We start from the raw sequence: 27671 nt of genomic DNA, 5'->3' as shown, positions 1-27671 counted from the left end.
GTATAAACTGCCAGTGAAAAGATGTGTGCGCAATGTGTTTTGACTAAAGAATTTCAAAAACGGTATTTGGCTGCACTGTTATTGGTCCTCGATGCCCAGCAAACCTGAGATACGAATCGCAGCCATGATACCCGTATCATCCCGATCATCATATAATTGTGAGTGAATGAGTTTGGTTTTACGCCGCTTTGGGCAATATTCAAGCAACATCACGACAGCGGACACTAAAAATGGGCTTCACAAATTCCACCCATTGAACCCGGGGTAACAGGGCAAACTTTCCCACTGGCCTAATCTTCCCCGGGTAAACTTTGGGCTTGGACAATCGTTCCATGGGTAAACTCTGACCCAGACCAAACTTTACCCCCCTAGACTTAATCTTCCCCGGGGAAAGATTGTCCTCGGTTAAACTTTTCCCACCCTTGAATCTTCTTTAAAAGCTGCTTTCCCCCCACACATGTTCTTATATAAAAAGCCAAATCCGGAAATATATGGGAGGAATAATCGAGAGAAAAATGGATGGTTTCTTTCAATTCAGTACCAAACAATTGAAACTGAAACATCAGGCTGATTGTTATGTATGTAGTAGACTCCATAGCGTAACAGGAAATGAAAGACAATAGTTTGGTATCAATATGTATCTGTGTGACATGTGAACGAAACTTTAAACAACCACTGGTAACAAAAATCCTGTTTGAACCACAGCTTCCTAATTCCAAATGAATAAACATAATGTAATAATACAAACTAAATACCATGTTTTCACTTGTATGTCCACGCCCACATGATTTGGACAGACGGCACAATATCTATATCAAATGCTGTATGTTCTATCATTCCACTATAATGCTATATTTTAAATGCAAAAGACAAGGGCCTATATTTTCGAAGCTCTCTTATCGCTAAGGTAGTCGTAAATGCCATACCTCAACATTAACTTACGACTATCTTAAAGAGCACTAAGAGAGCTTCGAAAATCTAGGACAAGGTTTGATAAGAGGTATACTGGGCCCATGGATACCTGAAACCTATTTCATTTACCAAAAGTGATTATGAATCAGTAAAATAGCTTATGTTAATAATGTTCCATTATATGTATGCATAAGTGCAACAAATATTAGATAATAAACAGCATGATAAGAGAACAAGAGACCTGTGTATGTGATGTAAAGACATATGCTGTTCAAACACGTATGCATTCAAATCACTACACTAAAGTCAGAGGCAAGAAGGTACTCTTTGGCAAAGATGTGTACCAAACTTTAAGTCAAAACTACTGCCATTCTGATGTTTGTAATAACTTGTTCTGCCCATTTTGACATAAAACAAGGGTGCAGAAGAAGAAGCCTAACTGGACCAGAACTCTCCCCCCCCCCCCCCCCCCCTTAGAATATCCCTCTTTTGATATGAGAACGAGAGTGGAGAAGAAGAGGCCCAGCAAGGCCAGAACATCCGAATATCATAGAAAACAGACCAAATATCTTACTTTAAACAGTGGGGAAGATTTGGCCTAACCTTTACACGGGCTAAGAATATCCGTAGCCAAAACTTCCCAGGGGGATGTTCAGCCAAGGCCAGATTCTCCATTGGAAAAGTTTAGACCGCTGTGTGACGCGCGAACGCTTCGACCACTTCTCATTTTCATGAGAAAAAAAACCCTACTCACTCACACATCCATAGGTCTTGAAGTAATGTTCTGGAACGATAATCATTAGCGCATAAAACAACCAAATACAGAAATGCGGCTTTGCAGGTTCACTATAGATTAATATTCTATCTACGTATTTTTCAGGTATTACCTGGCGCTTTTGTCAAGCGATCATGACAGTAAGCTAAAATGAATGAAACACAGCCTCAGCCGTACCTCGGATATGGTGCTGGACACCACTCTCGACGAGGGAGGGATCCGTTCGTTGTGTCAGACGTTCCTGACTACAGGACGTTACAGCATCGGTATCCCCAAACAACAGAGATTCGTGTGAAATTCAAATCCTCAATATTTGGTGGTTATAAGGAATGTGTCCTGAAACCAGTAAAGAAACCAGTTCTACATCAACGAACTCCACAGCTACCTCATGACATTACCGAAAATAACAAACCTTTGAACGGGTGGCAGCAAGGGGATGGTTTAAGTCCTACCTCATTTATAGAGACCGCGGAAAAAGTGAATACTCATACGCATAATCAAAATATCAAATCAAATCAAAATAAGAACATCCATTTAGATGTCAAAGAAGACAACGAGGTTGGCGATGAAGGGGATGATTTACTTGAAAGCACGTCAAGTCATCCGAGCCCCAGCTACGCCAGGCGACGCTCTGTTATGAGGAAAAGGGGGAGGAAGAGCAGCGCGTTTCAGCTGTAAGTTTTCATGGCTTTACTACATTTCATATCTTCAGTGCCAGAGAGTCCCGATAATCGTTCAAAACAGATCACGTCGACCGATGAAAACGTAAAAGTGGTAGATGTGGTGGTGATGGTTCCAAAACAGGTAGATCAGTTCTTGTCCTACCAATCCCACCCACACAAAAGCAACTTGTAGTACAAAAAAGAAAAATATTCCTTAATGTCGTCTCAAAAGCAAAACCAGGACGGGTGAAGCAGACGATGGTTGGGGTCGGGTCCGGGTTCGGGCATAGAGATTTCAGTTATTGATATTAATCATTTAGGGGAATTAGTCACTTGAGGGACAAAGCGATTTACACACAATATCCTGTCGATCTTCGGGTGGTTCTTTTCTGTTGGTATCGGGTATCATACTCTTTTACATACCTCAACAGAAACTTTAAGAAAGAAAGACACACACGATGTTCAGCAATATATGAGACATATTCAACATACAAAATCAAATACAAAATTTAAAAAATATCTTTGCTATGGCCCTTGTGCCCCTTGTGCAGAGCATGCATTTCATGCAAGCTGAGCCGATGGTCCGTCGTTATACCTGTCTGAGCGACCGTATTGCCATCTATAGTCTGATCTATTGTTTTCAGCAGCTATTCCTATTTTAAGTTTTGACCGATTTTACGCGTAAACAAGCTTTCTTGAATATCCTCTTACGCATCCCACTGAATGCCCAGTTAGGCCAAAGTGAGTTATTTTGACACATCCCATTTCCAATTCTGTAAATTTTAGGGATACAGAGAAACCACCTAAAATTATTCCGCTTGTTCTTTAGGTTTTCAGTGATGGGTACATTTGTCCAATCAGATTTTGTCCGAGTTCACGTTTACAGTTATGCGAGAGACCCTCCTACACCATAAACGAACCCCCGCCAGACGGCATATGTTCCAAGATATTCAGCTATGCATATGCAGTGTTTCTGCGATGTCAAATATGAACTGGGCCATCAGTCATGAACACAGAAATCGAATTTCGTTCTTTCCTATGACGTCAGATTTTTGTGATGTCGAGCCTGACACCCAACGTGCTTTGTTCTCTGGACATCGAATAGATTGCGAATAATTTCGGACAGTTCATTCGGACAAATGAACATTAGAAAAAAATCACTGTTTTAACACGCGACATGAACGCTAACGCCATTAGTTTGTTGCTATCTTCTGGCCAAAGGGTTGTTAGTCGATGAATAACACCTAACAGTTCTTGTATAGACCCAAAGTGACATGGCACCAATAGCCTTCCGTGTTTGAACATATGTCAGTTGGGAGACTCCAGATTTGCTTATCAACAATGGAATCAATTTATTTTCCAAGTTATCGAATTGTAAAAACATTACACTGAAACTTGAAATTTTCTCATTGACGGGTACACATATTGCAGCTGTGCTCGTCTTTGATCGTGGCAAACGACATCTTGAATCAGTGTATGTTGTGTCTGAATGGTTACAATGATCGTACTAACAAAAATAGGCTAGTTATGATAAATGGCTATCAGAGAAAAACAATTAAAAATGATCTTTCCATGAGTATAATTGGATATGACTGGTTCTAATCGCATCTTCAGAACACTGTTGACGTGCATGCACGTGGAATGGCCCTTTGGGTGAGTGGAAATGCATGTACAGCTTGATTCTGTTATTCATCATGATATAAAATCGGTGTATGGTTTGCAAGATAGGTCACAAATGTCATACAAACAAATATGTTTGAACTGTGATATCAGTATAAATGGCAATATGGGGTTCAAAAACGTAGGTGTTGCGATAATTGTTCATGCATATATAGTAGTAGTAGTATCATCTGGATACTCAAAACTGAGTACTGGATTTCTCAACTGTAGATGTCAAATCTAATCCGTGTCAGCTTAAACGCAAATATTCCGAGGTCAATATTCACGGATTTGTATGACATAAGGTAATATAATTCTCAGAAGTTTATACACAGCTTGCAATCATCTCGTTCCATTAAAAAGATTAGCACCTCTTTCTTACGATACAATAGAGCGTCAATGATCATGAGTGTGTCTGTATGGTATGGTTTTACTAGCCGGTGTTGTCCAATTGTTCATTGATCGCTGATACAATTCATGCGTATTGTTTGTAAAAAATAGCTCCATCGATTGTAAAAGGGTTTTATTATTCAGTACTTTCATGCAAAGAGAGAAGGATGCACACCGACAACGTCAAATTAAACCTAAATCACTCTCTTGGTAGTGGAGCAAGGGATTTGCTCATGTTCACTGATTGATTCTGTGATGGTTCGATCTATAGAACAATGTGACATTAACGGTTGTTTGTTTCCCATTGATCTGTCAGTCATACAGTTGTCATGTAAAACGGGTTCTGTTCGAAGGATTTGGTAATTGCGATGCTCATTACATAAACTGAGATTTTTTACGCGTCTCTAGTGGAATGGTTTAGTAATTGTGCGGTTTATTATTTCTGCCGCAATACTCTGCTATGAGTTTGTGTTTGTAAATAAACATATTGATCTCATCAATCGAAGGTACTGCTGTCAAGGTGTTCCCCTAGTAAGATTCCTCTGTAGGACATTCTCAGTTCTTCGGACGATCAGAAGAATATTATATGATAGCTATCCTGGTGACCAAACGGCTAAAGCGTTCGGTCGTCCTGCACTTGCCAAATTTTCATTTAGCGACAAGAGTACAACATGTGAACCCATTTCTAGTGTCCCCCGTCATGATATTACGGGGACGATGCTCCTGTCGCGTATGAACAGAGGCACACACTCGCACTGATTATTGATGAACTGTCACGTCGCTCTTCTTTCAGTTTCTATCATATTTAGAATTCATGTCACAATTGTTTGAAAGTTTTGCCATTGGCAGTTTACTCAAGCCAGATCTATTCATTGTGTTTCGATGTATTCCCAGACTCCTAGTGTCATAATTGTAATATGTCTTCCAATAGTTTGTAGCCAATTCAATAAGCTTTGATCTGGCATTGATCACAACACCTAGTGTGGGGCGAGATGGTACTTCAGCATGAAACAACAACGTCTTGTAGTCTTGTGGTGAAAATGTTGGCTCGTCCAGAAAGGATTTTTCACTCTGGACATTCATGATGTCCACTGTGCGACCAATGGAATAAGTGACTGAGTGAGTTTAGTTTTACGTCGCATTCAGCAATATTCCAGCTTTATGGCAGCGGTCTGTAAATAATCGAGACTGGACCAGACAATCCAGTGATCAGCAACATGAGCATCGATCTGCGCAACTGGGAACCGATGACATGTGTCAACCAAGTCAGCGAGCCTGACCACCCGATCCCGTTAGTCGCCTATTACGACAAGCATAATTTTATCGAACGTTACTCGCCTGTAAAAGTAATCGAAACACTGCCAAAACATAAATATGACACCCGTATAAAATACATCACGATGCACCTTGTATCAGATGAACCATGCTTTATTTTTGTTAGCTGAAACAGGTAAGGTTTCTGTTGATTAACACAATGCAAATGCTTCATATTTTTGTTACAAATTATTATGGGAATGTGAAAAGTGAGCATCAGTTGTCAAAGACAGTTGCAGACAAAACTGGACTTGCATGAATTTCATGACGATACAGCCACTCAAAAAAACCCAATGTTCCCACAGACCTTTGATAGAACTACAGATAGGACTGTGGTCTGTTTGTTATAGTTCTATTCTCCAGCTGAAAGTGAGAAATCAATGGATCAAACAATGATTAAGCAAACACTGTCCATGGTGATTTCATAAGCAATGTTTACCGACTTCTTAAATACATTGAAGTTGGTTTCAGTATCAGATCTAATCTAAAAGTCAATAAAAGCAATTGTTAAGCCAATCACAGTCAGTAACAGATTCAATATATCGAACACATGAGTCACACTTCATATTTTTAAATTTCTGAACTTATATGAAGAATTTCAGAAGAAGAAGAATCTCACCATGCAGCGTGAGTGAGACTTTTGTAACAAGTACCACAAAGGTCGATGGAATTAACAGATTGATCATCGGTGGAGGCGTTAAGTGATTAGTCTTTTCACGTCACAACTGAATATTGCTAAGTGCGGTTTTAAACAACGATAAAATAAAGCAGACGAGAAACGACGGGTCTCCGAAGTAGCAGAGTGTTCCACATGTGTATATATCTTGTGCACATGCGTCATTCCTCCATGACTTCCATAAATACTGGATTCTGATTGTTTACTTCAGAGGTATACAATCATGTACATCTGATTTTCCAACTCAGGATGTATTCTGTCAAGTCTTTGTGCGGTTATGGTAGAATGCAGATAAACATTTTGGCTTAGAAAATCGGAGATATGGAAAGAAATTTAATTTTAAACGTGTAGTTAGATTTCAACTTTAGAGTTGTTATACTTTCGTTATATATCTCTGATTTTAAAACACTATCTGAACACATGCACGAATACTGTTTCTTCTGGTGGGACAGACTTTGGTTTGAGAATAGCTAAGGTGCAGTTCCATAGAAATGTATATTTACATGTCTGAATTTATAAAACACTTCCAAACAGTTCAAGACATTTGAATTTTAGCTGTAGTGAAATGTTTACTGTTGAGTTTGATTCGCTTAAATCTCTGCCACGACCTTGTTACGGTGTTTACTGTTGTGTTTTAAATACGCTTATAGTGCACAGTCATTTCTGTAGGTTAATACTCGCCATTCTGTCATCTAAACCTGCTTTAATCAACTGATCGATGCCGATGATCGATCATCTATACAAGCCACTCAGTTATCGTATTGTTGTTGTTGATTGATTTCTGACTTAATATAATTGGACAATTGTCTGATATTGATTATTGAATTAAGCCTGATCGATCGTCATACATTTTTTAGGGGCATTTTCGTGCCCTTTACTCACATGTCACCAGATAGGTGGAGGCGCTTGGTGCACAAGGATATCAGTTCCATTCTAAACAGTCAGGAGCGACACAGAACTGGGCTCCGTCTAGCAATTACATTCAGAACACGTGTTAATATCCGATGTCAGAGTTAAGCTACAATATGCGTAAGTGCCATGTGATGTGAAATGGGGTTTACAGTCTCTTTTAAAATAGTTTCAAGTATATGTAGCGATGATCAAGTGACACTCAGACACTTCATACTGACTCCGACCTGGCAAGGGATGGTGGGTGGCTTGGTGGCTAACGCTTTCGCTCGTCACGCCGAAAGTCCAGGTTCGATTCCCCCATAGGTACCATGTCCGTCCCCCATTTCTGGTGTCCCCCGCCGTGATAGTGTTGGATTATTGCTAAAGTCGGCCTTAAAAAACAGCTCACTCCCGTATTGCCATACACTTGGGGCTGACTCTTAATCCTAATCCAAGAGCTTCTGCCATTCACCTACATACAGGTACATACATCTGAACTGACACCTCAGCATGCCATAATACAGTTCTGAAGTACAACCTCTTACGTAACGCCGCTGATAATATCAAGGAATAGCCTTTCCGTTCCACAGACTTTCACTTGACCGGACACATTAGGGATATAGCTGGGAAGACTATAGATAATTTTCATAGTAACAAACTAATTCATACGTGAAAAGGAGCCCCAGACAGCCCCAGACAGCCCCAGAGATTCAGAATCTGAGGAAATCTAGGCTTGATTCATTTAAGGCTTCAGTACTGAGAGAGGACTTGGCAGCAGGAAAAATAATGTGGTTCGGCATAAAAACTCATTCTCAATCACTCACTCACTCACTCACTCAAACATGTTAAACTCTTTAACAAAGGGCAACGATTTCCAGTTAGTGTTCCGACAGGTTCTCCTTGCAATGAGAAGACGTTTGTGTTGCTGTAACAGATGCGGTTACAGGCGTTATTGACGTCTACGGTTCCAGTATTTCTATCTGTGTGAAGTTCGCATAGGGGCTCATAGAACGGCCTGCAATATTTGTCTCTATTGTCACCTGGATGATAGTAGTATCATAAACACACAGAGTAGCGCGCACACCTCTTCCACTGTGGTGTTCAATTTTACAGGCAAGTTTTTAATTTGGTAGGGTATAATATGATCTTTGAATGAGCGAGTGAGTATTGTCATCAGTCACCATTATCTGTCCTATATTAACGTTAGCTATTTAGTCTGAAAATACAAACCAATGGTTGACCTCAAGATCAACCTTTAAAGCATTGGCCCACAAGAAACGCAATTACCCAAGGCAAGGAGCCGGACTTGCTCTCTCTGTAAGACGGATGGCTCAGTAGGTTATGATTCCGCAGTCTGGCAGAAAACCATGATCATAAGTTTATTCACAGTAAAACGGGTGGCCCAGCAGGTAAAGATCCAGCAGTCTGGCATAATACTGTTCGTGATCTTTCAGCAATTATCAGTTTGGAGTCTGTTTTGACAGAAATATGAATCGTTAAGAGGACCGGACTTTTGACCACTTAGATTAGCCCAGATGTAGTACATACAAGCTCCCACTCCTGTGTTGGGTGTGATCTGAGGTCAGATGCCTTGTCCATGTTACCAAAAAAGCTGAGAGGGTCTAGATGTCTGCAGATTCCTCCACGCCCTGCTGCCAAACATGTACTTGCTGCCCTTGCAGTCCGTTACCACTGTACGATAATATTTCTCCTCCTAAGTAAACTCTGACGTTTGTGAGAGCTGAAATCCCGACCGGCCCTCGCGTCCATGAGTGTCGTTACAGTGAAACAGCTGCTTGATGAACAATTAAAGTAATACCCTCTTTCAGTCGCTTAGCGGTCTGTTAATTGAATCGATACATCAAATTTGACCACGTTTCCACATTTGTACGTAATTAATTGACCAGCTTTACATCGCTTTGATCTCTTATTAGGTCAAACTATGGATGATTGACGACTGGTGATTGCTATACTCTCTTGATGAAATAAACAATGTCTGCATACTGATGCTATTCCACAAATTGATCATTGCACAGGTGCACCTCACTCACTCGCTCACTCAACCCCACCCATATTTATCCACAAAGGGGATATTTTCCACGATTCTCAAACCCAAACGTATTTTATTTCATTTTAAGCACATTTGTACCAGAAATAACACAGGCAGTATCTTCTCCTACATTCGGACCGCCATCTTGGAATAAGAAATAATCTCAAATGAACTGATATCACCACAACCACTACACTAAAATACGTACATGTATATGGTGAACCCTTAATTCAGCCCTGGGTCCCGATCCAGGACCCTTATTCTCGAAACGTACGTAGCTCTAAGAATTCTTAACTGTGATCGTAATCTATGTGTTAAGAACGGGCTTAAGACGTTCGTAGGGTTACGAACGTTTCGAGAATAGCTAGCCAGAAAGTGTTCGTGGAACTACTACATTCGTAAGCTAATGGTAAATTATAAAATTACGACAGGTGCTATCTCGATTAGCCGGACACAGGGTCCAGCGGTGTCGAAAAATCGGGGTCGGTTTGTAGTAGGTAAAATGTAACACATTTCTTTAAATCAACATAGAAGGTGTTACTTAAGTAACTATAAGTAAAACGCGAGTAACAAGAGGTAACTATAGTTGTTATTTACGAACTGCAGACACTTATCACTTGTACAAATTCAAAACTATTGGTTTGATTAGTTTCACGGCAAAAGTCCGCATGCGTGCACTGGGTCCGGGTCCACTGATCACTTGATTTGTGTATACGCCACCGCCGACATGACAGGAGTCTTGTGACTCCTCCGTGGATTTGACGAAATACTGCTAAAAGCTGCGTAAAACTATACTCACCCATTATATTCCATGCCGCTTCGTGTGTTTGTGACTCTACCACAGGTGGGTCAGGGTGTGCTCACTGTTTTGAGAACACGTGTTCCCGACACTACCTAAGAATATTTAATACAAGGTACAGTGGAAAAAGGATTTTGTATTTAGCACAGATTTCTTACGATGGGAATAATTGAGCGCTTTCATTTTCCACGTGTATAAATCAGGGGAGAATCGAGGATCATGAAGTCCAAAGGTAAGGGGATATGCTCTTCAGGGAAATCCCCAGCTCTCTCCAATCACATTCGCCCCTAACATCACCGCACAACTCAAAAACGAAAACCTTAGAAAACAAAACGAACACAGATCACATCACATCCAACTCCATCTCAAACACTCCATCCTTACCCCAAACCCATCACACTCACCCCCCGCCCCGCAACAGTTTTTGCTGTTGAACATGGGACATGAAACAAAACTCTCCATCCTCACCCCGATACCCACCCCCGAACCTCAACAGTTTGTTGAACATGGGACCTGAAACAACAACTCTCCATACGTTAAATACCTTAATATTCAAACCATTAAGTTTGCATATGTAGAAACGTTTCGTCAGGCAATACCAGTTGCTTTCAATAGAAAATTGATTATAGTGTGGGCAGAACCAACTGATCATAAACACTGATTATATTAGTAGGAGGGTGTTTTTTCATTTTAAAAGGATGATATCAGAAGAACAAATATGTAGCTATCAATGAATTATTATGACGGCCCTGACAGACAATGACGTGTTTTGTGCAATCCATTAACCCTTCATACACCATTAACCTGTTGGCATGAATGCATGAATACATGAATAAACAATATCATATTCTGGATAAATTTTTTTCAAATTTGAAAAACGGTTTACACTCAAAGTAATCTCAATAAGGGCCTCTTCGATTTATTTTTCTGAAAAAAGTTTTACAAGTAATGAATTCAGATTACAGTCTTGAAACTTTCACCGTATTTGTTACCGACAGGAAAATGTCCCCACCAAAATATTTCCGGGATATGGGCAGACAGGACTTTCATCTGAAGAGTGATAAATACCAAAATGAAAACGTTTAATAAATCTCGCTACCAGTAATAACATACACGATACGAGTGATGCCAATTATTAATCCATTAATGAAAAATATCCCACCAAAGTCTATTTAATCTTCTACCCTCTTTGAAATGCTCCACGATATGAAGAGTTAACCACCCATCATCCGTATTATCGAGCTAGGCCTCTCTGCCAAGGAAACCTGGGTTGAAAAGGTTTCTTGACTTTCACAATGGCGGCACTAGAAATTTCACACGAGATGCAAATGCGGACAAGGATCATCCATTACTGAATTGATCGGGAGTACACGCCAGTGTCGTCCACCGAATAAACATCAACACAATCACTGTACGCTTTAAAGATCAAACACACTTACTGAGCACCGGGTCAAAGCTGCGCTACCTGCCTCCACCTGTATTCTGTATTCACGTGCGGTAATCTGTATTTACCTGTATTCACCTTGAAGACGTCAGGTAGTCCATTTTGTCCCGAGGCACCTTCCTAGGTACATGGGGTACGTCTTTCTGGCGGAGTCGAAAAGATTCGCGATTTCATTAAGTGCCAGAAGCGATTTTCATCAACGGTTTCAACGCTTACAGACGTAATACTTTGGGGATCTTGACTTTCATGGATTATTTATAACCCGGGTGTGAATATTGTGAAGGAGATTAATTACGCCTTCTTGCGGGTGGAAGTTGAATCATTTGCGAGTAGACGGCTGGCAAAATGCTAAGCGTTGATCGTAAGTGTTACTGACTGTGGATTTAGACTGTCTAGATGACGATTAGACAGAATCTGTGTCACAGAAACGAGATGTTTTAAGAAAAATGCTTGGAGTTGAGGAATTACTAATTTCTATTATTTGTCGTGATATGTTCTTGAAGGACATTGTCACATGTGCGTCGTTTCTTAATATGTTGTTATTCTATAAGAGCTTCTGAACGCGAGAGATCGTCCAACAAATTGAAATCAATGTGTGTCCATGATGTCATTAACAGGGTGCATTTAAACAGAATGACAAAGGATCGTGTCCCTTCATGAGTCTTTCGGGAGTATTCTATTGTGACAAATACCAGAATGGATTACATAACAGTGTGTTGAAATAAGCACCACCCAGTGCCTTTATATAGATCGCTAACAACATGCTATACCTTTGCTACAGCAGGCTTTGTACAAACATCACATTCATATTGAGGAGGTTGGATACGAAGTTTTATGATTACCTAAAAACATAATTCATAGATTTTATGCATTTGCATTTAATATGTATACACGGTGCTGTTATAGCTGTATGGGTAAAGTAAACATATTGGTCCTGAAGCCAGATATGGACGGGGGTGTGGTGTTGGTTTGTTCCGATGAATTCTACATTGAACACGCCTACTGTTAGAAGGGGGACTGAAGAACGACATGCTACGTAGAACGATAGCAGTATGAGGGAGTACTCATAGATGACAGATTTGTCCGAATTGAATTAGGACAGCTATTCCAAGGATGTACACAACCCAACTTAGTGTACACAACTCATGCTGCAGATTGGCTTAAATGTACGCTAAATTGTGTTGCTTTGAATTCAGAGGCTCTTAGAGGATAACTTCAATCCAACGCAGATGTCAAAAACCTATTAATATCCACAGGGTGTCAAGAACCTTCATATGTATTCATTAATTGGATGAAGAGTATTATTGAGAGAAACTCAACGGTGGCGATGTTATCGTTTTGAATTTACCCGATGCATCGTCTAAAAAGTCCACGTGGCCTGATCTGAGATTCCTCGAGGGAAAGATTCTTCACATCACATGGGACTGTACTGAATGCTGATGCCAGATTTATGGATTGAAATGACTATTTTGCATGATAAACGACACTGAATTATGTGCATGTCATGAGAGTTGGGTGAGCGAACAAAGACCTGTGTTGGATGACGACGACGAACGGAGCGACGATCTTTGTTGTTTCTTTGTCCGAGAAGGTTTACTGTGTCATAAACAACGAAAGCTGATTGACGAGCCGCGTTCATGTGCCTTGGTGACGGCTGATGAAACGTGTAAAGGTGAAGGAAACTCTTTATTGGTTTTACATTTCTGAAATAATTGGAACCTGTACTGTTGTGGAACGAAGAGGTTTGGAGTGATTTTGAGAGGTTAACGTTCCTATTATCGTTTGTCAGGTCTTTGAGAAGGTATGGCCTGGTATCACAGTCTTATATTTCTGTGATGTTTGGAGATACTGTAATCAGGACATGGACCCATGTGAATCTTCAAGCCTCCATGCACATCGGCAATAAGAAAACCTGACTTGGCAATTAAGTTCGCTGAATGATGTCTCAAATGAGAATTGGATTACTGTGTAAATTATGAAAGAATCTCAAGGGCCACAATGTGATGGAATACTGTTATCATTCTGGAGACAAATATTAATAAACACGTCCTAAGAGATCTGTTCCTGGCCTCTTGAACAGTCCTCTTTTACATCCCAATGGGTCAGTTTCTGGAGGAATCAGGAGGAGGAGGGGGACATGGTGGGAATGCGCGTCAAGCCAATCGGCGCAAGAGCAAACGTCGGAATTCCAGGAGACGATCCTCATATGGAGTTCCTTCTCTAGGTGAAAGGTGGGTTCGAGGTCAAGGTCAAATGTAAACGACCAGGTAACATAAAAACTATGTGAACATGTAGTAATATTGCTGTATAAAATAATATGCGCCGACTGCCATCACTTTTGAGGACTGCTTTTTAAGTATTTGTATCATATATGCTTCGAATCATTGGCATGCACGTGTAATAGTCAATAAAATACTGCTGAATAGTAGCTAATTCTTTGAAAATCGCCATGGAAAACGAGATATTCAGTAGACGTGCTGGAATAATGTGACATAATATTTTTGGTTGTGATTCTTGTATTTATCGACCACTTGAGAAGTACTCACGAGACCTAAAGCATGGCGGTCAGTTCCGATCTCAGTCCCTTCGACATTCTCTTCCCGGTTTACTTGTTATTAAAGCATGAGTGATTTATGGAACAATATCCACCAATTTTCATTTTGTTAACTATCGTTATTCTGACATTAACCCAATATTGCTACCCGACGTGCAATAAAAAGGTAGTAGTTCCACTGTACCCTTCCCGTATCCTCCCGGGGGATGGTTTAATTCTTGCTAAAGTGCTCATTCCAGACACCGAAAACGTATATCCGGTTGTCTAATAAAAAGGTGTTAATGAACTACCATTTTCAATCATCCCGGGAAAATGACGACGTACATACATATTATCAAATCCAGATATGTTCAGTTCCTCACACAAACTGCCGCAAATCACAATCTTCACTTAACAACACTTGACAGATGCACTTTACCATTCCATAACGGTGCCAAAACCATTGTCGCAGATTGTGACGTCATTGGCGTGACAAGCTGACATTAGAGCACATATCCTCAGGAATCAATATCCTCCACTTAGCGCACACGGGACTTGTTTCAAGTTTTAACCCCTCTACTCTTTACCACAGCTTTGGGAGTCCAACTGCTATCATTTTCTCGTTTTTTTCGATTATTTTTCCTGTTATCCGCACGAATGCCATTCAAGAAAGGTAACTCGCGCGATGTGTGGGTTAAACAATGTGGTATCGACATTTTTAGGTCTTAAATGGTCTTACTGTTAGCATCGGTAGGCGTCCACGGGGTTTTTTTAAGTGGTTAATCAGCAGGAGAGCATGTAACGAAGAATAGTCGAGTCACGGGGATGGTTTCTATCAGGTGACGACTAAGCCCTGACGGAAGCCGGCATGGAAATCAAAAGGACAGACAGGAAACAACTAATTTTCCTAAATAAGACAGGAAATCCCAAATCTAAGCAAAGTTCATGGAACAATTAGATACGTAAATACGTTCAGCTTGTTGATGAGGGGGCGTTAGGGTAATGTTGTTTTACGGCCATTCAGCGGTATACCAGCAATACCAAGACAAAACATGGGTTTCACAGATTACTTCCACGTGGACAATCGACTCTGCGTGACAAGTGAATGGTTTACCTCTGTCACGTATATTCATGCTTGGCTCACCAGTTGGGGGCTTTAATAAAACAGTCAAAATAAGGAGTTCAATGCTCCCACTTGTATGGACATATTACAGCTTATTGTGCCACAGCATAAAATATACAGTGAACAGAGAAAGAAACGCAATGTCCGAAAAATGAAATGTTTATGTCTTCGCTTTAAAGACTCGACAATACGCCAGAGATGTGGGGGTGTTTTTGTGGGGCTTTTTTTCAGTTTTGTATACAAGGACTATATTTTGTTCGAAAATGTATACATTTCATTTGCATTATGAAGCTTTCAGCTCCGGTGGTGTTGAGGCATATTTCAAATGGTCTTTACGGAATTGAATGACAAACAGCAAAGTAAAGATGGAAGAAAATCCTATTTTCAAAAACAGATGGGTTTCAGGAAAGTTCAGGAAAAGTCAACACATGAGTCATGCCAATGGCGTGCCCACTGTCTCATATACACCTTTGTTCTGGAGAAAAGGATGACCCATGAAAAGGAGACAAAGTGATCCTTGTTCTGATAACCAGCCAGTTTCTTGTACTGATCTTTGTTCACAGACCGACGTTAAATCTTGATTCTTACAAATTGTAAGATCGGGATAGAATTAGTCTTCAGTAATCTGTGTTTGACGTAGGCGTGAAGGGACAAACGGAATCGGGTTGTCAGGCTTGCTTACTTGGTTGATACATGTCATCGCATCCCAACTGCGTGGACTGCCTGGTCCGAACGCCATTATGTACAACGCCCGCCATATACCTGAAATATTGCTGGGTGTAGAAAACTCACTCACTCTGTCTCCTATCCTCAGTTTTGAGTATATAAGGAGACTTGGGGTCACTGTTGAGGGGAAGTCTATTGCCACCAGCTATTGCAATGATATTGCAGTAGTTATTTTCTCCTTGAATTGTCTCATTTGAAGTCATTTCCCAAATAAATGTTTATATGAAATTAAAACAGGTTGAAGTAATTTCAATCTCTGACAAGACCCTTAAACCCAGATCAAGTAAACAGTTAAAAATATACTCATTGAAATATAAGATACAAAACAACATAAATATTTAATAAAATATTTGCTGAGATCAGCGCTTATAAACGAAAGTCAGTTACCAAAAAGGCCGGGCGGGACAACTTAGGAATGGCCAGCGAGTCCTAACTTGACACACAGAAGGGAGCAAGCTACAAAGACATATTTTATATCATTGGAAAGATCTCGAGGAGATAAATACGAAACGTTTATGTGGCAGTGTGTCCACGTGTTAATAAGCTCACAAATTAGCTCTGAAAATGCATTTCTGCAGAAATTTCTGGCAGAAATTTTTATTTCTACAGAAATTTCTGGCAGAATTTTTCTATTTCACTACCTGAATTATCTTAATTTAACAAAATTAGAGAGTTTAAGTAATGATACTGCTGCGTGAGTGGTAGTTTCATGTTTAGTCCAAGTAATAAGCACTTAGCGTGATCAACTGATCTGATATTTTCGTTTCGCTACCAGAATTATTTTAGTTGAATAAGATTAAATACCATCGTTATATAATTTAATATAGGCTGTCTTTAAATGATGTCGTTTTCCTTGTTCAAAGCCAATTAGTACCAGATAACCGAGTATTTTACAGTGAATTTGAACGTATTTCACTATAGCTTTTAACGGGCTTATGCATTATTCCCATCCGGTTCATTATAACACAGTTGCAACTTCTTAGTGGATTCACGTCATGAAAGATTAATTTAAAAGTATTGGGGTGCATTTTCTATGGATGGGGGAAGTGGTTTCACCACCCATAGCACATGTGCAGTGATTAGCTTGAACCGGGAAGCCAATATTTCAAAACCCAACATTTCAGTATATAGTAGTTATGGATAACAACTTCTATTGTGTATGCTTAGAAGTGGATGGGTGAATCATAATGATTGGAATATTTTCAGACCGTTTAACGCTGTATTTTGTACGAATCCACGAGTGACCACCACAATTCTTCCTATTCCTGTTTGAAAAACATGTAACTGATAATATGCCGACGGTACATTAGAACAGTGATATAAACTGTCATCATCACAAACACATTTATGCAATTTAACATTTCAACCACTGGCCTCTGCTACGAAAACACGCCAATCAAATTTTCTCACTAGCTTCTGTCATGATGGGACGATAATTCGCTCACTAGAGTCTTGGTGAAACAAAGGTAGGAACAACACATATAAAGGGGATATTGTACCACATTAGTCATTCTTGAATGGGATTAACAGGTGTGAAAACTAGGTGGCCACTTCGGCATAAATCATTGTTTCAACGAGGCAATTACATTTTCGCGGGTATTGTCACTTTGAACACTCATGCATTGTCGCATAGGTATTGTTTATCATCTCACCTGGTACGCTGGTCTTTTCAGGCATGTTGATGAATTGAAATTATGGCTCACATGTCTTACATTGTTATTATTGTATGTATGTAGTATATGTCGGGTTTCGCCTCTATTCGCCTTCAACCCATATCGCATACAAAAACAATGTAGGCTTATTGGGATTAGAAAATGCAACCCAATACTTTTAAATTAATCTTTCATGACGTGAATCAACTAAGAAGTTACAACTGTGTTATAATGAAACGGGCGGGAATAATGCATAAGCCTTTTAAATTGTAAAAGCTATAATGAAATACGGTCAAATTCACACTGTAAAATTGTCTGGTACTAATAGGCTTTAAACGGGGAAAACGACATCATTTAAAGAAAGTCTATATTAAATTATATAACGATGGTGTTTAATCTTATTCAGCTAAAATAATTCTGGTAGCGAAACAAAAATATCAGATCAGTTGATCACGCTAAGTGCTTATCACTTGGATTAAGCATGAAACTACCACTCACGCAGCAATATCATCACTTATGCTCTCTAATTTTGTTAAATTAAGATAATTCAGGTAGTGAAATAAAAACATTTCTGCCAGAAATTTCTGTAGAAATAATTTCTGCCAGAAATTTCTGTAGAAATAATTTCTGCCAGAAATTTCTGCAGAAATGCATTTTCAGAGCTAATTTGTGAGCTTATTAACACGTGGACACACTGCCACATAAACGTTTCGTATTTATCTCCTCGAGATCTTTCCAATGATATGAAATATGTCTTTGTAGCTTGCTCCCTTCTGTGTGTCAAGTTAGAACTCGCTGGCCATTCCTAAGTTGTCCCGCCCGGCCTTGAAACTATCGCTAATCACACAGGCTATCGATGCACTGATTGATTCTCGTTTCTACCATCGACTAATTGCTATCGGAGAAAATTGCTATCAATCAATAGTTCGATGCATAGTTACAGTCCTTATGGAGACCCAGTGTCTGACACTGCTTCATGTCCTAGGGAAAAGGAGACCCAGTGTCTGACACTGCTTCATGTCCTAGGGAAAAGGAGACCCAGTGTCTGACACTGCTTCATGTCCTAGGGAAAAGGAGACCCAGTGTCTGACACTGCTTCCTGTCCCAGGAGAAGGAGACCCAGTGTCTGACACTGCTTCATGTCCTAGGAGAAGGAGACCCAATGTCTGACACTGCTTCATGTCCTAGGAGAAGGAGACCCAATGTCTGACACTGCTTCATGTCCTAGGGAAAAGGAGACCCAGTGTCTGACACTGCTTCCTGTCCCAGGAGAAGGAGACCCAGTGTCTGACACTGCTTCATGTCCTAGGGAAAAGGAGACCCAGTGTCTGACACTGCTTCATGTCCTAGGAGAAGGAGACCCAGAGTCTCCATCTCATCTTCGTTGTTTCAGGGACGAGGAGGAACTGATGCAGGTGTACACGGAAAGCCAGAAGAGCGTCACTGAGGAAGAACTATTAGAGAACCTACAGACACAAAAGGACATAATAGATAACGTCAAATCACAGCCATGGCGGATGTCAAAGAAGATGAAAATGCTGAGGTATCAACAAGATAGTTAACTTGTCGGCCGAGTATAAACAGAAATATCGAAGTTCAAAACAATATCCATCATCCATTGAATCTATGCATCACATCACCCGTGCATGAACCCATACATCATGCATTCATGCAAACACACGTTTGACATTCATGTACAAGCTTTTATACATTTTCAGACTTGCACAAGCCTACGTTGAGAAGTTCGAAGGAAAACTGTCAAGGAGTCAAGGGTACCAACAGAAGTGGAGAATGGTGGGTGGATATCTGAATTCGCACTGTCATCAAACACACGAATTAATAATTTCACGACAAATAATAATGTCACCCTTCCTTCGCTTTGACGTAAAAAGAGGAATGCCCCAAGCACATGCAAATATGACATACTTCTTTTCTGATTTAGTTTTTCCGGCAACTCAACAGGAGCTGGAACAACCTTGTTACCATGGTGGTGCCTTGGGAAATGCGGATCAAGAGGATAGAGAGTGAGTAGATGAGTAGTGAGTGTACCTAGAGATGGGTAGATTAACGATGTACCTGGAGATGGGTAGATTAACGATGTACCTGGAGATGGGTAGATTAACGATGTACCTGGAGATGGGTAGATTAACGATGTACCTGGAGATGAGTAGATTAACGATGTACCTAGAGATGGGTAGATTAACGATGTACCTGGAGATGGGTAGATTAACGATGTACCTAGAGATGGGTAGATTAACGATGTACCTGGAGATGGGTAGATTAACGATGTACCTAGAGATGGGTAGATTAACGATGTACCTGGAGATGGGTAGATTAACGATGTACCTGGAGATGAGTAGATTAACGATGTACCTGGAGATGGGTAGATTAACGATGTACCTAGAGATGAGTAGATTAACGATGTACCTGGAGATGGGTAGATTAATGATGTACCTAGAGATGAGTAGATTAACGATGTAAATAGAGATGGGTAGATTAATGATGTACCTAGAGATGAGTAGATTAACAATGTACCTAGAGATGGGTAGATTAACGATGTACCTGGAGATGAGTAGATAAATGATGTACCTAGAGAAGGGTACATTAACGATGTACCTAGAGATGGGTAGATTAACGATGTACCTAGAGATGAGTAGATTAACGATGTACCTAGAGATGGGTAGATTAATGATGTACCTAGAGATGAGTAGATTAACAATGTACCTAGAGATGGGTAGATTAACGATGTACCTGGAGATGAGTAGATAAATGATGTACCTAGAGAAGGGTAGATTAACGATGTACCTAGAGATGAGTAGATTAACGATGTACCTAGAGATGGGTAGATTAACGATGTACCTAGAGATGAGTAGATTAACGATGTACCTAGAGATGGGTAGATTAACGATGTACCTAGAGATGGGTAGATTAACGATGTACCTAGAGATGGGTAGATTAACGATGTACCTAGAGATGAGTAGATTAACGATGTACCTAGAGATGGGTAGATTAACGATGTACCTAGAGATGGGTAGATTAACGATGTACCTAGAGATGAGTAGATTAACGATGTACCTAGAGATGGGTAGATTAACGATGTACCTAGAGATGGGTAGATTAACGATGTACCTAGAGATGGGTAGATTAACGATGTACCTAGAGATGGGTAGATTAACGATGTACCTAGAGATGGGTACATTAACGATGTACCTAGAGATGAGTACATTAACGATGTACCTAGAGATGGGTAGATTAACGATGTACCTAGAGATGGGTAGATTAACGATGTACCTAGAGATGGGTAGATTAACGATGTACCTGGAGATGAGTAGATTAATGATGTACCTAGAGATGGGTAGATTAACTATGTACCTAGAGATGGGTAGATTAACGATGTACCTAGAGATGGGTAGATTAACGATGTACCTAGGGATGGGTAGATTAACGATGTACCTGGAGATGGGTAGATTAACGATGTACCTGGAGATGGGTAGATTAACGATGTACCTGGAGATGGGTAGATTAACGATGTACCTAGAGATGAGTAGATTAACGATGTACCTAGAGATGGGTCGATTAACGATGTACCTGGAGATGGGTAGATTAACGATGTACCTGGAGATGAGTAGATTAACGATGTACCTAGAGATGAGTAGATTAACGATGTACCTGGAGATGGGTAGATTAACGATGTACCTGGAGATGAGTAGATTAATGAGGTACCTAGAGATGAGTAGATTAACGATGTACCTGGAGATGGGTAGATTATCGATGTACCTAGAGATGGGTAGATTAACGATGTACCTGGAGATGAGTAGATTAACGATGTACCTAGAGATGGGTAGATTAACGATGTACCTAGAGATGAGTAGATTAACGATGTACCTGGAGATGGGTAGATTAACGATGTACCTGGAGATGGGTAGATTAACGATGTACCTAGAGATGAGTACATTGACGATGTACCTGGAGATGGGTAGATTAACGATGTACCTAGAGATGGGTAGATTAACGATGTACCTAGAGATGAGTAGATTAACGATGTACCTGGAGATGGGTAGATTAACGATGTACCTAGAGATGAGTAGATTAACGATGTACCTAGAGATGGGTAGATTAACGATGTACCTGGAGATGGGTAGATTGAAGACGCATCTATAAATGAGTGGACTGATGGGAAGACAAATGGGAAGATATGGGTAGATGGACAATGTATCTAGTTGTAGGAGATTAAAGGAACAACGTAGAAATGGATGTATCAAACTATAGGTAAACTGACAATTGTAAGCAGGTAGTAGTTCCTGCATCACTGACAATGTTAATTACACATGCTATGTTGAAGGTCACTTCGGGTCAGTGGTGGCCTCCTACTTCGTGTTCCTGCGATGGCTGATCTGGATTAATATATGGCTAACCTTCTTGCCTCTCTGCTTCGTCATCATTCCAGAGGTACACGTCATCAGTTTATGTGCTGCTTAACACATGTGACCTAGCTGGCGTCCCTTATATGGCGGTGTTAATTGCTACCTCGACCACTGGAATTTGTCCCTAACCGAACATTGGCTTGTAACCACCGTCGCTATGACCGAGTTACAGTAAACATTTATTACATGTACCTCCGCCACCTCGACTTTTTAAAGAAAAAAAAATGTCATCGCATCTCTAGCAAGAAGGTGGCAGACCCCAGGTAACACGTGGCCCAAACATGTCACACTGGGATTTACTTCATGGACACAACAGTATATGTAGGATATTTGGTAGGACTAACTAAACATCATGTGACGTTAAGATGACGTCATAACGTGGCAATTGGGGGATTAAGCAGTGTTTGGAAAATAAGGTCGATGATTATCTTTAAGTATAATCCATTTCCGCATAATCTCACCCTCGTTATATGACAGAACATGACGTGGGGATCATACTTATCTTATTGGACGATTTCTTGATGGGAAATAAACCTTAGGAAAGAAATATCACAAATGGGGCAGATTGATATTGTGCGTAATGCACGTCATAGCTATAGGTTAGGAAAGTAGGATAGTTTATGGATAACGTCTTATTTATCAGTTCATAGATTGCTCTAGATTATTAGAGTATACAGAGTAATGTAGGTTAAGGCAATCCCAGCCGGAGAGGACAATATAAAGAACACCCTTTTTTGTCCCCAAAAGATAAAATGTTCTGTAAAATTGATCGTATGTGTCATATTGGGTAGATTCAGTGTATGAAATAGCGTCTGCCCGGAGGCCCGCTGCTTGCTAGTTACTTTGCGGTCTTACAACTTCATTTTATAACCAGCCCAGTGGGCTTATACTTTTCCGAAGGGTATATAGTTGATCATGTCATTGACTACGGGAAATATTTCGAAATGATTTTAAACGTGCTAGGGCTGGTTACATGTCAACGGGGCCAGCAACATTTTTCAGTTATCAGTCCCGTGGGCTTCCTGTTCTATTTTGGAGTTTCGTACACTGGTAGATTTGTCGAATTATCGGACAAGAATAGTTTTTCCGTATATATTTGAATTTTCATTACTTGACATGATGGAAAATATACATTTAAATGGGTGACAAGGAACTTTTTTCTACCTTCAAGAACAGAATAAGACCCAAGATGGTATGTTAATATGCGTTTTACTGACGTGTCGTTGTCTCCTTAAATACCTGACACTCACACAGCTCGTGTTAAAACTAAAGAACGTTATGTGTAAAAAGTAATGAAATGTGCAGCTGTTTCTAAAGAAGACAGTCTCGGTGTCATTCATGTGAATACGAGTGAAAAAGCCCTCAATGATTTCTAATTCAGTATCTGGTGGCCGAAAAGAGACCATAGAAATATATATATATGTGTGTTTTACCATTTCGCCTAGAGTTTCGTACACTGGTAGATTTGTCGAATTATCGGACAGGAATAGTTTTTCCGTATATATTTGAATTTTCATTACTTGACATGATGGAAAATATACATTTAAATGGGTGACAAGGAACTTTTTTCTACCTTCAAGAACAGAATAAGACCCAAGATGGTATGTTAATATGCGTTTTACTGACGTGTCGTTGTCTCCTTAAATACCTGACACTCACACAGCTCGTGTTAAAACTAAAGAACGTTATGTGTAAAAAGTAATGAAATGTGCAGCTGTTTCTAAAGAAGACAGTCTCGGTGTCATTCATGTGAATACGAGTGAAAAAGCCCTCAATGATTTCTAATTCAGTATCTGGTGGCCGAAAAGAGACCATAGAAATATATATATGTGTGTTTTACCATTTCGCCTAACTTCTCTGGGTTAAAACTAGTATCAGAAAACAAAACTCATTTTTCTATTCAAAGCCGCGTTAATTTCCTCCTCTCACCTCCGACGTACTAATGGACATTGTACATGTGATCTTCTCCCCAAGCTTATCGTGGGCGTTCCCCATGGCAACATGACAAGGAAGACGGTACCGGCAGAGGAAGAAGCCAGCTCAGCCGATCTCAAAACAATCTGGGACGCTGAGGTAAGTAACCTTCAGCAACATGATCTTGGGATTTGTTTCCACGGGAGCTGTCTGCCCAGGATGATCCAGGCTAGAATTGGTCTTCAGCAACCCATGCTTGTCGTTAGACTAAGCGGCAACCAACGGGATGGGTCAGCAGGCTCGTTGACTTGGTTGACACGTCACCATACACAACAGTGTAGGATCGAAGCTCATGCTGGTAACCACTGGATTGTCTGGTCCAGTATTGATTATTAAAGGTGCCCCGCCACGCAACAGGATTATTGCTGAGTTCAACAACCTACCAACCAACCACGATTTCCTGACGAATCGTGATTACCGAAGCTGTTCCTACTGTGTCTTTGCGTTACATCATATCCCAACGCTGCCTAATGGTCCTCTGTATTTCAGATTTTCATTTCACAAATACCGTAAATCCACTGTCCAGCAGAGCCTCCGTTTGAGATCGGATAAAATTGCAGGATGCTTAAAATACCCGTAAACCCTAAATACGTTTCAGAGCACTGTTTGTATTGTCACATGTTATTGTCCCAATACAAACTTCCTCCACTTTGATGAGTTGTCAGGAAAACGTCTTTTCCAGCTATAGGTTCACTTGTGAATATTGATTTATTGTTCGACTAACTCTATCCAGAACACACAATTATGGAACTGAACTTTGATATAAACAATCACACGGATCTCTTCCTTCATGAAATAATTCTGTCATAAGTTAAAGAAGCGAGTATGGGTTGTTGAAGATCAGACTCGCGTGGGCCAGGATTAAAATTGGTCTTCAGTAACCCATGCTTGTCGGAAGAAGCGATTAACGGGATCGGGTGATGAAGCTTGCTGACTTAAGTCACCAATTGGTGGCACATGTTATCGTATCCCAATTACGTAGGTAGATGCTCACGATGTTGATCACTGGATGGTCTGGTCCAAATTTGATGATTTACAGACCGGCTCCATATAGCTTGAATATTGCGGACTTAAACATAAACAAACATAACTTGTGAAGTGGAATATAGAGATGTATCTCAAGAACGAAGCTATGGTGAAAGTCACCTGCCGTATACATCTGTCCTAGGGTTGCTATGGTGTGCCTCCAGTTTGCCTATTGAAGGCTGTTCAGTAGCAAATCTCTCATGTTTGTCATTCAAGGCAGCAGAAATCATTAGCGCATCATACCGCATATTGTAAGGTCGTATCAACACGCCGAGTGATGCACACACTATCAACCAGTAGTCGGATTCTGAGACGTCTCCGTCATATTGAGGAAATGTTATAGGCTGTGGCGTCCTCAGTATAAGTCGCTAGAGCATTATCAACACGATATGGAGTGATGTTCATACTGTCAGTCACTAGTCGGTTGCTTTGACGCCACTTTAGATATTGAGGAAATGTTACTGGCTATAATCTGAACCGACATTCTCTCGGTAACTCTGAATGAAAGTTTCCCTCAGCGAGTTCGGTATCATCAAGTAATTCTCTCACGGTTGTTTCTTTTTCAGGGTATACTGAAGTATTCGGTCGTATTTTATGGTTACTATGGCAACACCGACACAATTGGGAGCGGATATCGTCTGCCGCTGGCTTACCTTCTGACATGTTTCATGTCGTTTGCCCTTAGCTTCATTTTTGTGCTGAAAACGTGAGTCTTTGCGATTTTTACAAACTTTATTAAAATGAAAAAGATTTTGTGTACAGACAGTTTATGTCAACCTCTCACATAACGAATACTAATACAACGTACATTAAGAATTAATACGTTGAAATGATTCATATGGATTTTCGTGCCAATTTGACATTTTCGAAATGCCTTTATGGTTTCTTCTTTGATAATCTGTGTTCGTTCATTCCAATCCCGATTCCAACTTTTTATGTCTGTCATTGTAACTGTGCACATGGGTTTCACAGAGGTAGTAACACATCTACAACCTTCATATCCTCGGGGCACCTGCCATATTACAGTAATTAAAACTGACACGACATGGTTGAGCTCAATCTAATACTATTAAAAGCGGCGTACGTTTATACACTCACTTTCCTCTGACAAACATACAGGTTTGAAGTGAGTGAGTTTAGTTTTACGCCGCTTTTAGCAATATTCCAGCAATATCACGACGGGGGACACCAGAAAATGGGCTTCTCACATTGTACCCATGTGGAGAATCGAACCCGGTTCTTTCGGCGTGATGAGCGAACGCGTTAACCACTAGGCTACCCCACCGCCCATACTGGTTTGAAAGATGGAATGGAAGGTCCCATGGAAGAATTTTCAGTTTCAAATACAAAGAGATTTATCGTCGCCTCAGATTTATTGCATAGTTACTGCGACGAGCATTTATCAATCCCGTAAGTTTTCATTATAGTGGAAGAAAGAATAAGTCGATTAAAGGATAATACGAAAGAATTGCTGATTTGCATGGTGAAAGGTACAGTCATCAGAAACATATACCCAATTTTTCAATTAGAAATATGTATATTTATGTTTTAATTGCTAAAAAGGTTTGTGTTGTCTGAGCTATGCATATACCGTGGGAACTCACGTGGCCTTTCCGCTCGTGACTTGAAAAAGTACCTAGAGTCCGCAAAATTGTCAAATACCAAGTGCTGCAGTAGTACAACACGTAGTTTCAAGAGCAGTTGGCATCGGGATGCACTCACCAGTCACACCTACAAGATTAATGGTGTATCCACGAAAGAAAGTTTAGAAGAAGTATTTATTTCCACAAATATTACATTATTATATATGTATATGTTTAGCTGTTTACTTATAGCTGTTATACACGATGTATTTTGCAGGATGGCATCCAACTCCCGCCAAAGTCGAATGTCGACCAAGGACGAACATTTCACTTTCTCGTGGAAACTGTTCACTGAGTGGGACTACATGATCGGAAACAAGGAAACTGCTAACACGAAACACGCGTCTCTTGTGACAACAATCAGGGTAGGTAACTGATTGAAATCCATTTGTCGAGCGGTGGTGGGAACCGCGTGCATTACACAGCGCCTTCTGGTGGCCGATTCGATGACGGATTATTAGACTGGTTTGTCTACCCTAGAGTCTTGCGCTCATCGACGGCGGGGTCTGGGTACCAGTCTACACGGATTTATTCACTTTCACGCTACTGTTTGCAGTGCTCCCACCTCGAGGCTAATTTTGCTCGTGGAAATCATGCGTTTGTCGACCCAGTCAGAAGAGTTCAAGTTGAAGGGTTAAATTCATTAAATACTTCTAAACCTACTTTTATACAGCGAAGGCTGTATTCTATTTAGTGCTGCCATTGAGAAAGTGCGTTTGCAACACGATTTTCCGATAACCAAAGTAACACGAGAAAGTCAAGCATACACCATTATCATTGTCGCGAGACTAGAGTACACAGTCACCATGAAGTTGGACAAAATGAAACCCTGCAACATGAGAGAGAAGGGAGCAGGCGGTATACAGTTTGGATATACAATTTCAAAGAATAGCGGATGTGATAATTCAGCCATGATGTGTAGATACCACGGGGTCAAAGGTAAGGCGCGCGGATATGAATAGAAGCAGGTTACAGCACACCTGAATGAAGGTCGCTAT

At 40.4% G+C, this 27671-nt stretch overlaps 1 protein-coding gene across 1 annotated transcript in view; it reads left to right on the top strand.

Moving 5' to 3' along the window:
- Window positions 1-1837: 1837 nt before the first annotated feature.
- Window positions 1838-27671, top strand: part of LOC137298255 (transmembrane channel-like protein 1) — a 43492-nt gene continuing 17658 nt past the window's right edge. Inside the window, exons 1-8 of the mRNA XM_067830432.1 lie at window positions 1838-2361; window positions 19000-19149; window positions 19325-19400; window positions 19549-19630; window positions 21949-22055; window positions 24005-24103; window positions 25597-25736; window positions 26891-27038. Coding sequence (XP_067686533.1) covers window positions 1838-2361; window positions 19000-19149; window positions 19325-19400; window positions 19549-19630; window positions 21949-22055; window positions 24005-24103; window positions 25597-25736; window positions 26891-27038 — 1326 coding nt within the window. The remainder of the gene's footprint in view (window positions 2362-18999; window positions 19150-19324; window positions 19401-19548; window positions 19631-21948; window positions 22056-24004; window positions 24104-25596; window positions 25737-26890; window positions 27039-27671) is intronic.

This window comes from Haliotis asinina, chromosome 10, assembly GCF_037392515.1.
Source record: "Haliotis asinina isolate JCU_RB_2024 chromosome 10, JCU_Hal_asi_v2, whole genome shotgun sequence".
NCBI classification, from domain to species: domain Eukaryota; kingdom Metazoa; phylum Mollusca; class Gastropoda; order Lepetellida; family Haliotidae; genus Haliotis; species Haliotis asinina.
This window is presented reverse-complemented; position numbering and strand designations above follow the sequence as displayed.